Source organism: Diadema antillarum, unplaced genomic scaffold (assembly GCF_040938485.1).
Source record: "Diadema antillarum isolate AM-2024a unplaced genomic scaffold, OU_Dant_1.0 seq00000657_RagTag, whole genome shotgun sequence".
NCBI lineage: Eukaryota > Metazoa > Echinodermata > Echinoidea > Diadematoida > Diadematidae > Diadema > Diadema antillarum.
This window is the reverse complement of record NW_027271569.1, coordinates 190752-202652: the sequence shown is the minus strand read 5'-3', so window position 1 is coordinate 202652 and position 11901 is coordinate 190752. Positions and strand designations below refer to the sequence as shown.

At 39.2% G+C, this 11901-nt stretch overlaps 1 protein-coding gene across 1 annotated transcript; it reads right to left on the bottom strand.

The window, feature by feature from the left end:
• Positions 1-341: 341 nt before the first annotated feature.
• Positions 342-10919, bottom strand: LOC139736582 (protein-cysteine N-palmitoyltransferase HHAT-like). Its single transcript, XM_071647329.1, has 8 exons — positions 10806-10919; positions 10338-10532; positions 8537-8794; positions 4149-4320; positions 2500-2650; positions 1628-1663; positions 866-1064; positions 342-350 (listed from the first exon to the last, which is right to left on the bottom strand). Exons 1-8 carry the CDS (start codon positions 10914-10916, stop codon positions 342-344), a joined length of 1131 nt encoding a protein of 376 aa, XP_071503430.1. The 5' UTR covers positions 10917-10919.
• Positions 10920-11901: the final 982 nt, after the last annotated feature.

Here is an 11901-nt window from a genome sequence, read left to right as displayed (position 1 = left end):
TGCCCTTTGCACCATTACCTTCTTTTAAAACATTGTGTGTAGACGTGTAAATAACACTCATCCTACTTTAGTTGAATGAGACGATTGGTTGTTGGTGATGCTGACTTTACAAAGCAAAGTAGTTCCCATCACAACATATATAAGTATAGTCAGCTCTGCATTATGCATTATGCATATGATATACAGGTTGCGTATTTTCGATTACAATTCTAACAAATTAGAATAATGCCATACAGGCCTCACTTAGGACAGCATGTGACTGCATTGATCAACATAAAATTAGCCTCAATCACACTGCGTGAAACTACAATACGCATTGTTTCACTATCCAGTATTTTGCTTCATGTAATCTGGACAGTGTGAAAACAGATTTCTCAAGGAGTTACCGGTAAAAATTTCCCACAAAACTCCTTGCATGCACTTGGGAAGTTGCTCACTTCTTGTGAAACAATGCTTTGTTTTGTGTAGTGTGGCCTCCTTAGATGAAACTTCAAGTAGTTTGTCACTGGACGATACCCATTTCATGCTGTTCATGTGCATTGTGTATTCTTTTGCATGCTGTTTATACACGTTTACATATTTTAGACTTTGGAGGGCACACAATTTTTCCTATGTGCGGTATGCAAAACTGTGATTAGTTTTGCATCACTTGAAATACACTAAATTAGTCTGTGGGTAGAGTGTATTATCAAATGCAAAACTTCTGAAAGTAATTTAGAAGTATACTACACATAGTTTTGCATAGTGTTGCTGCTGCGATAGAGTGCACTCTCAGTTTTGTTTTTTGTTTTTGTTTTTGTTTTTTTGGGGGAGGGGGGGGGGTGGGGTTTGCTTTGTTTTGCTTTGCTTCTGTTCTTGCTTTTACCAGTTGGGTGATGCCCAGTTTCTTCAGCAGGATGGGTGCGGACACCTCGCACTGGATTCCCACAACATGCATCGCCATCATCGCTACGATGTTGGGGCCGCCGCCGTGCCAGAAGCAGCTGAATGCAAAACACGTCGCTAGGGCCAAGGATCGTCTCAGCGCACCGTGCTGCGATCCCCCAACGGGGATGTAGATGTTTCTGCCCATTGGACGAATCATATACATTTGATTCATTTATCACAGCAAAAATGCACATCAAAAACACATACCTTACTTTATATACAATGAAAACATCGCACAAGGCACACCCAATATGATGACAGTAGTAGACTAGCAAAGCATCTCCAAAAATTGTTTTGTTTTTCCCAGTAGTTTTTATTCATTACTATTCAAATAATACAAAGGCAATATTATAAATTGATACTACTATATAAAGCAACATAATAATCACATAATTTGGATATAAATGACAAAATTGATTAAGGTCTATATCCTTCCTGTGTATTATTTCCTTCTTTTTTCAGAGAAAAAAAAAGAATTGAAACTTGACAATATAGTACACCTAACATCTAATTTGTCAGACTGATAACAACTCAAATGAAAAAACAAACAAACACACAATTGTAAAGCGAAACAGAATAGAATCACATCATGTTATTATAGACTATGATTATGAGTTACACAGACACACACAGACACACAGACACACATACCACACACCATAGTCCCACAGGCCCAAAATGATGACATGTCTGAACGTACCTCAAGATGAACTGGTGCTCTCCTCTGTCAAAATACCTGACAAGACATGTAAGGTAAACAACATCATTAGATATGTAATAATGAGTTTAGTAAATGAGTTTTCAAAACCATACAACTCTGATTACAGTAAAGTTTTGTCTCCTCTCTTAGAAAAAAACAACAATTCATGTTCATATGAACTTAAAGATCCGACAGTCACTCTCAGTAACATTGACCACAGCCACACTATAGAGAGAAACACTTCATCGTAATTAATGTGTTCAGATGAAGATTTGCGTGCAGCTTTGGAGCAATCATACCGCAATGTACATATCATGTTTCAAATGAAATGTGAGGTACTGGAAAATGTCCTACAAAATAAGGAAAACCCCAACACAATGAATTTAAACAGATGAGATATTGAAAGCAAAACTTGTACCTCTCCCTGGGTAAACCTACCCTTAAGGAGCATCTACTTGTACAATAACCGAAATTATCCCCAAGAAAAAGGTCCAACCACGGTATATAAATTTGTTTCTCACAGTTGCTCAACTGTACAATAAGAATTCCATCTGAAATAACCGTATGCACATTGCAGGAAGCAATACTATCAATACAGAAATAAGTCATCACAAATATGTTGCCAATTTCATAAAACATTACTGATTAGTCTCCTTGCACGATCTCATCAAGTGCAGATTTTCCAGGAAAAATCTTAGCTCCCCCATGTTTTGGAGATTGATTTCAAACTGTAATAATATACAATATTTGGCATAAGAAAATTACATCAAATTCATTCTCTGAATTGATGCTCATATACAAACATTCCAAGTTCTTGATATTTCATAATTGACATTTCAAACACAAAGCATTTTGCAAAACATGTTACCTACCTCCATCCATCGTGAAAACAAGTTATCGTCTGAAAGCAAATTGGCAGGGCTGGTAGAAGAACTCCGTCAAATATGGCAAGGGCTTTGGCAAACCCGTAGTACACCATGTACTGGATCTGAAAGATGAGTATGACCCATTCTCCTAGTGCAACTGAAGAGTAAAAAAAACAGAAATGAATTACTGAACAGGAGGTATTAAAGCAGTTTCACAACCCCCCCCCCCCCCCCCCCAGCGAAACATCAACATCTTTAATGGTACGTAAAGCCAGAATTAACATTTCGATAGAACTGAATGGAGCTTGATAAGACATGAAGCATCAGAACCATTACATAAAGAATTAAAGCACTTGGAGACCACAGACCTCTGCAAGCAGCTCATTTCCACCATTACGCGCTGAAAATCGTCCAATTTCCCAACGATAAAGAGGCCTTGTGTTACTTTACCTCATCAGCTTCCTGCTGCATGGCACCTCTTGAATACAGCACGCACTTTGGGTGCATGCAAACCTCAAAAGTACACAGCTTAAACTCCCAAGTTGATTGACCTTATTTGCCAAAATATTAAATTTATCATCTTCAAAAATTCATATAAATTCTCAGATCACTACCAAAATGTAATCATCTGTTCCTTGTGTCATTATCAAATTTTCCTAAAGTTTCATCCAAATTAATTCACAATTTCTTTAGTTATTTTTGAATATAAAAAGACAAAAAACAAAAACAAACAAACAAACAAACAACTAATGGCAACAAAAACATAACCTCCTGGGGGGAGGTAATTATACTTACAAAGTAGAATAACCTGAGAGGGCACTTTAGTGTTCTTTTTCCAGAAAAAACAAAACAAAACCCAAACAGTCGGGTATGTATGCCCATTTTGAATCACTTGAATAAATATGCAGTACCCGCTGCCACTAGGGATCAGAACCATCACTGGCTATTGGGTGGAAGTTTGATAGTCTGGTGGATATGACACATGGGTAGCAATTAGGAAGTTATGGGTTGGAATCCCACCCAAGTGTGTATGCTAATAATTCTTATCATGGCTCTTACTCAATAATACTGAAAAATTGGTGTGTATCTATGTTCCTGAAGGGCAACCATCAATCAGTTGCAGTAAAAACAACTTTAAAAGGCTTTAACGTGCTACAGAGATTGGGTCCAAAAGCATTATTTATTTAGCTTTGAATCAAATTCCAACAAAAATGAAAGAAAAAATTGCAATGTTGGAAAATAAGTGTGCATGTCCTATCATTACCTGTACTTGCATTAATCATGGTATTATGATTCCTGGATCACTCATGTGAACTAAAAACTGACTTCAAGTGAACTTTGCATTGCTGTAGAACCTTTCTAGTTGTTAGAAATGCCCACAGTATTTATCCTTTAATTTTGGTTTCAGCTTCATATAATTGCAGCATACTTATGACCACGAAAGGACTATTATAACGATATATGTGGATCAGGGTAGACTGATATAAATGGCACTTTATAGAACCGCATTTGCTGTTTCAGATGATATTTTGCACGTTTGATGGCACTTTCTGTTTCCCCCCATGATTTAAAGGTGCAACTCTCCTAAACACGAATGTTTCTCCAGACATGCGCTCAGAGGGGACACGATGGAGACATGCTGAGCGCCAACTTACTGAGCGCCACCACTGAGAGCTGGCTGAGCTTTCGCCGAAGGCTGAGGAACGTTGAGATGTAGAGGTAGTGGTGGAGCCATTCCAGGAATATGGCATTGAGGAGTGGGCGGAGCCACTGCAGACACACCCACCTCACGCCCTTCTCCTCCTGTGGGTAGTAGGGCTGCTTAATCTGGATGGGTAATAATGAGGTAAAGAGAAGTAAATGTTTGCGGTCCTATTCCATGGACACGCTTTTGCCGATTGATTTCAACAACAACAAAAGTTCAGTTCTCAGTGGTTACAGTATCCATAAAATAGATGGAATATTGATGTAGATATGATGCCTGAAGCCATGATAAAGATTTTTTTAATAAATCACAATTAAAAAGTGGTTTTTATTGTCGTAAATCATCTCTTCAAAGTGCACTGCCAATTAATGCCCATGATTAAAATGCCAAGTTAACTCTTTATGTGCCACATTCGCATGCCCGACTCAGTCGACGGCGTGCCAACTTCGCATATTCTGCTCAAACGCACAAACTCGCCCAAACCGATCAATAAATCGCCAAATGCCACAGTACAATTAAAGCATTTCTCATGATTCCGTTCCTCTCATATTTCAAGTGGTGATTGACTAGCAATCGGTGTTCCCTGCTGGATATGCGTGTAAATTCTAAGTTTCTGCCACTGTTCTGTGTGCAAGTCAGGCCTTTACAGTAATGTAGCTACTGGTCATTTAAAAGAAATTCAATCATCGATCTGACATGCAATTCACATCAAAGTAAAGCTTGGCATTTTCTCTACAACTTTGCGCCAATACATGTCCAGCTCCACAGAAATTTGCAACAGTTACATAGATTTGAAAAACAAAATGTTTTCTCAAAGTATGACTACATTGGTGTCTCAGAATAATGTGGCACACATGGGTTTTCCACCATGGCACATAAAGAATTAATCAAACAAACAGATGGAACCACTCATTAACATCTCACAGTAAAGAAGATATATGCAGAATATGTAGAGTTGATATGTTTTCACAGAAAAGTAAAATTGGTCATAACCAAATATGCAAATTAGCAGAAGTGATGCTGTCATCTACTCAAAATTTTCCAACTAGGTGAAAATTCTGTGCACAAGTCAACCAAGATATGATCATCATAGTTGAGATGCAGATACTTTCGCTACTAACATTACTGTTTAACAGATACATGCAAATTCATAAATTAAAGGGGGAAAGGGATTGCTGTTTCTCACTTTTTTCAAACAACATAAAAAGATTACTTTATAACAATTAAACATACCCTCTGTACAAACATATGTGAGAGACATAACACCATCCCCTTTTCTGATTTTTCTAATTTGTGAGTTTGGATGTGACTAATGTCACTAACTAGCGACCACATGTGAATCTCTCCAATTATCAGTTTTCTGTTAGACTTTGATGATTCCCACCATCCTGTTCATCAGATTTGTCCCATCTCCTAAAGCAAACTTGGAATAAATTGGAGAGGAATGTCCCTTTACAGACTCCACTGGCAGCACTGCTGCACACAGTGTCCACGCGAACTGCGTCTTCTTCCTTGAGTGACAACACGGAAAGTCAATGGCAAACAGAAACAGTGATATCTATTAAAAGTAAGGACATATCATTCATCATCCAGCGTGCTCACGGGCGTGATAAATGATGCCATTCTCAAGTGTCTTTTACTCATCTTCCTCATTAATAATATTCTGCCTACTAAAAGGACTATTACAGAGTTCCAAAGTCATGTGACAGTTAACTAGCGATGACATGGTAAGTTGTGATGACTGATTGATTACAATATTGTATTCACATCAGAAAGTTTTTTGGCCACTGTACCAAGAAATGCTGGTCAAATTAATCAAATCTGCATAGAAGAAACAATGGAACTATGTTCACATCGAACAAATTTGATGTACCGGGTAGTCTAGTTATTTGCAGGTATTTAAAAAATGATGTGGTACATTAGAAATATCCTCCCATTACTACACATAGTGTCAAAGTTCTGTAGGCCTGAGAAGAAAATGTTCTAAGCCTATTCCCGTTCTGAAAACTTTCACCAGCTGTCATTCTGTGGCAATTATCATATACTGTGAAGCACATAGTGGGGGGGGGGGGGGGGGGGGGGGGTGGAGTTGGAGGCACCAAATGTTTAAAGCAATGAAATGTTAACTTTCAAAGGTTTTCATCAGATAAGTGATATCAGACAACACCACACAGTAATGGAAATTGGCTGAGGTCATAGTGTCTTCAACTCAGAACTTTCCCACTGCTTCGCCTGTGAGATAATAATAATTCTACAAAGGCGAATACTGTAAAACAAGGAATGTTCGCGTGCATTTTAATTTTGTGAATTTCGCGAGCGCCAAGATTCGCGAAAATAAAATGCACGCGAAAGTTCTTGTCTACACTGTATGCATTGCACGCCAGTGGCAGTTCGCGAAAATTTCATGCCACAAAAGAGGCTGTCGGCTCCGATTCGCGAAAATTTCATGCCGCGAATATATCATGTTTTACAGTATATGTTTTTGGTGAATAATTCAGCAATTAAAGCAACCAACAAACAAAAGAAGTAATTACTGCCACATTATTATAACACCACAAAAATTTCATGCAGAGGATACAAACTGTAACTTTATGATCAAATATCTGAAAGGGAAATTCAATCTAATGAAGATCTGTATCGGTATTATAATTTCGTAGGTCAAAGGAAGACTTCTGAGTCTATGATATTATCACCTCACATAATACATAAATGTCTTTGCCACTGGTATTCCTGTCTGTTGAGTCCTGGAAATACATGAGGTTTTTGGATTCAAAAAACTATAGTGCAAGTAAACTTTCACCACTCTGCTTGTTTGATTTTACTCTGTTTTAGATACCAAAGCCATCTTTGAATATTGTGCGGCATTGCACTTTCAGGATTCGTTCTATTGAACTCCCTATTTAAGCTCTTTCTCATTCTCATGATCAAGCATCATCCAGAATTATACAACACATGTATAGATCCTTGCCATCTGATTGGATGAAGGCAGGTCACAGGACATTCAGTACAATCAGCTATCCCACGCTCACTTGTATTGCCAGTGCAATAGACGTCTATTGAATGGTATTAAAATCAAGCGAGCCAGCAGTGAAATAGATCTTTACAGGACACACTGACCTTGTGTATTCTAAGCATTGACGCATACACGTACCCATTTGCGCAGCCAGCAAGACCTAGAGCCAGTCTGAGAGCTAGGATCTAGGCCAAACTGTTAGTCCTCCTCCTAGAAAGGCTTAACGTTAGATCTATTTTGGTCTAGACCAGGCCTATATCAGGTGTTGTATAAAACAAATATTCAATGTTTTATCATTTGTGCTACAATTCGAATATTACGTCCGGTGCAAGTTTTGCCGTTCTATTCAACTCTGCTTCATGTCATTGAATATAACGTTCAAACTTACACACTCATGTAATATTTGGAACCATCGCACTCATTTTCGTGTGTGGGACTAGAGTACACATGGACTTCTGATAAACTGCCCCCAGTCATGCTGCACTTGCTTGATGCATTCATTTGCAAAAGTTTCTCAGCTAAGATTGACCGATACCTTTGAATGACTGGGAAACTGGAATGACAATTGTGTGATTCCAAGTACACTATTGAAAGATCTTGGCAGGATTCCAGGCAGCATTGAGACAAAACTGCAGGGTCATTTATCCACTCACAACCACTTGGGTTATCAGAGCAGCAACCTAGTAGGGTTCCAATTTAACCTATTCACAGATTACTTTCGGAATGACAATTGTGACTTGCTTGAATGAAAATGATAGTTCGAACAAATTCAGTGTTTGCACTAGTGTCATTTGTACCTCTGCTTCATCATGCAAACTAAGTTATGTAGTACGAAACAATGATTGCCCCATTTACAACTAAAAGCCCTTTATCACAGGACCGGACGGTGACAGGTTACTAATGCACAAGTTTTGACTGATTGTAAGATGCCAAGCTCTTCTGGGGACATCGCCTTGATACATGGCAGTTTCACTTTCTCCTTGCATACTTTTTGCTTTCAGCACGCACAGGAATTCCATACCAGCACATAAAGGGGAAAGGAAACTTAGTCAGCATATACACAACTACGTGAGAGAATCATTTCAAAGGCCTCCATCTCAATTACTGTTAACTGGAACACTCTAGCAACCTCGGTTTCGAATTTTCTCATTACCAAGCCATCACATCATTTCAAGGATGACCTGAATTGATTGTCATGTGTTTCACCTCAATCACTCCAATGTCAAAATTTTTGTCTCGAATGCCATGTGATCTGTGTGATGCAAAAATGTGAAAATGAAAACCGAGGCAGAGATATTGCAAAGGCCCTGCCTGAAAAATCTCACCTGACGGAAAAACCCTTCCGGTGATGTAACGGGTCCATGTGCGCTTGTGGGAAGATAGAAGACATACAGTAGAAAATCCCAAAAGGTCCACGCCTCTTCTCCTCCATTTCCGTCCTCCGTGACACTCTTTCCCGCTTCGTTCTTTGGCAGTCTATTGGCATGGGCTACGCCGAAGGCTATGAAACGGAGGCTGCAGAATGCTAAGCAGATCAGAAACTTGCTGTGGCTGAGCGGATCATCCTTGGGTATGAAAGACAGCTGGATGGTGATGTAAAAACAAGTGAGAACATATGAGCTGCTGGATGCTTGGGAGTAATCAGATTTCTGGCAGTCACAGAAGGGCCACTGTCAGAATGCTTGGATGGGAACAACTTTAATTGAAAACTGACAATGGGCAAACTGAAAATAAACCCTTACAAAGTACAAAATTTTTTTGATTAAAAAAGAATAACAAACACACAAACGCAAACTTCATCTGCCAGGATGAATTTAAGAAAAAAAAGTTTAAAGGTAAAGTATAGTTTCCATACACCTCCGAAAACCATTAATATTTGCCCTAAAATGGACACTTTTGCATACAAACTGTGTGAAGTTAATCTGCGATTTCACTTGCGTAACAACAAAAATGTTAGATATTGGTCAGAAAGTTTCACAAGAAGTACTACAGTCTCAAGAGGATACCCGATCATGGTTGCTACATAATTTTTTTTATCAACGATTATTGATACTTTACAAATTGGCCACAGCAGTATCTACCAATGTTCCATGCAAGAGTCAATCACATGCAGCTTGTTGGGAAATTCGATTGCTAATAAAGAAAAGATCGATCATCACGTAACATTTTACCTGCCCCCTACTTTAATAATGAGGAGGGCACCTCCGGGATAGAAAAATGTACTCGGTATATGATTGAAATTACTCTACACTTTTGATCTCAAATACTGTATACGCCATATATTTCGCGAGTCTAAATTTTTGCGAATCGGGAATTCCGGACGATTTCGCGAGTGGTTAAATTCGCGATCAAGGAGTCCTGTACTGAATGGAGAAATGAACATGCGTACGTCACATCCACATTGGGATCAGAGTAAATATTTTCGTGTGTCTTTAATTTTGCGAATAGCACCTGACTCGCGAAATTCGTGAAAATAAAAACCTCGCGAAATATTCGGCGTATACAGTACACCAAAACAACTTGTTTTCATGGCAAATTGTATCAGCCACACAAGTTTCTTGGTAGACTCTCTCAATGCATTGCAAGCAAATTCCAAATGAGGAAAGAAGAATTTTAAGCCCTTCTGAGAACTATGTTTTGATTTAAAGAGCGTTAAAACAAACAATCACACACACACACACACACACACACAGACACACACACACACACACACAAAGGCTTACATACAAACCTACAGTATATGCCAAAATAGGAACAATTGTTTGAATACATTTGCCATTTCAGAAACACATTCACAAGCAAACAAACATATAACAAACATATAGGTACAATGGGACACACACACACACACACACACACACACAACACAAACGCGTCTGGTGGAAACCGAGGACCTGTGTGTCAGTAGGACTCTTGTCAACCAAGGACTCATTCGTATATTACCATCCAACCGAGGACCTAATGCTAATCGAGGACCTACCGACATGTACCCCTACATGCAAAAGCATGCAAAAGCAGACCGTTTGGAATGGTCTGCGTACCGAGGACGTCCTCGGTTCTCTGTGTGTCCTTGTTTTACACCATGGGTAAGTACACACACACACACACACACACATACACATTTACCTGCAAAGACAAGGAAGTTTGATTGATGAGGGAGGCCAGCTGTGACAGACACACTGACCACACCATCCACACCCGTCCAGTAGACACAGCAACAAAGGCTAGGAGGGCGTGGAGTAGTATCACAAGAAACACCATGTGACCGATGATGACCGCTGAACCAGCCAGGGAAGACATGAGGAGAAACCATTTTCTGTGCTGTGCGGGTTTAAAGGAAAAAAATCCAGATTCACTTCTAGTTTGATTTCAGTCAAAAGGATTTATATGAAACAGAAAACATATTGCAATTAATGAGATTAAAATTGCTTTGTCTGGATGGGTGCACCAGTCCTGACATGGCCGAATAACAGAGGTTGGACTGTACAAGGACTTAATGACTAGGACACACATTTTTACCAGTCCAAAGATCACACACAAAAAATGTCTCCTCATTCAAACCACTGAATCGGGAGTTTTAAGCCCCAGACTCACCCGAGGAGAGAATTTGGAGAAAAAGAAACCCCCCGTCACGTGACCAGCGTAGACGGCGAGTGCAGTCGGGTTGAGGGTGAAATGCTTCCAGTGGCTCCACTCATGTGGCATAATATCCTGTGCAGTTTGATTAGTAAATCAGGCAAAATAAACAAACATGAGAGGATGCATCAATGAATAATGTATTCAAACAAACATTTTATAAATTTCATATTTATTTCAGTCACTCTGATAAAAATTATTCAGACATAAGAACAGATACACAAATTCAAATTGGCATGTACTAAAATGTAGAGACAGCCAGGAATACAAACATTTTATGAACAGCTGCCACTATAAAATATGCATTTAAACAAAGAAAGTAAGGAAGTGTAGGGGTGTGCACTGAAACATATTAGAGTGTGTGTTGTGTGTCTGCCATCCTTTGTGGACTGGACCATAGCAGAAATATCAATTTTATGTGTTTCATTTATGAAACACAATATTTGTTCACTCTGTGATCACATTCAGACAATGTTCCATTTCTCTTTGCTCTCTTTGACTGAATCAGTCAATGTAATGCATTTGCAAATAAAACTCTGCCACATTGCATACATACATTGTATATATTCCCCAGAAGTTGAAGCCTCTCTTACATCCCGTCGTGCGTGTTTAGAGATTGTGTGGACTCGGAGTTACTGTCAGGCGTGGAGTTGTCGCAGGGTGAAAATTCAATCGGAGGGGAAGTATGTAGTAAGTACTTAATGAGTGGGTGTGTCTTGCTCAAAAAGTGAGGCCCGCAAGTGGTCTGTATGCCTTTTTGGAAGTTGGAAGAAGTAAGGAGCACATAAGATATCTACTTCTGTCGCACTCAATGAGTGGGATAATTATACGTGAATTGCAAGTGAAGCGTACGTTTTCAGAAATCGTACTTACGAAGTAAAGAGAAACGTAAGGAGCACCGAAGTGTTAAGCAAGACAATCGTGCGTTAAATTGGAAGAACGCACGGATAATCACAATAATATAAAAGGGTGCACTGAGTCTCTTCATCATTCATGTGGACTCACTGCAGAAAATGTCGACGCGGAACTGAAAGCACGCTGTCCGTATCAGCTT

What these genes read in the sequence shown, in the direction of transcription:
- LOC139736582 (XM_071647329.1), bottom strand. Translation starts at nt 10,916, where the DNA reads ATGCCACATGAGTGGAGCCACTGGAAGCATTTCACCCTCAACCCGACT. An exon ending in TCTCCAAATTCTCTCCTCGG is followed by an intron (nt 10,533 to 10,805) that starts GTGAGTCTGGGG and finishes AAACCCGCACAG; the next exon opens with CACAGAAAATGGTTTCTCCT. An exon ending in AAACTTCCTTGTCTTTGCAG is followed by an intron (nt 8,795 to 10,337) that starts GTAAATGTGTAT and finishes ATCACCATCCAG; the next exon opens with CTGTCTTTCATACCCAAGGA.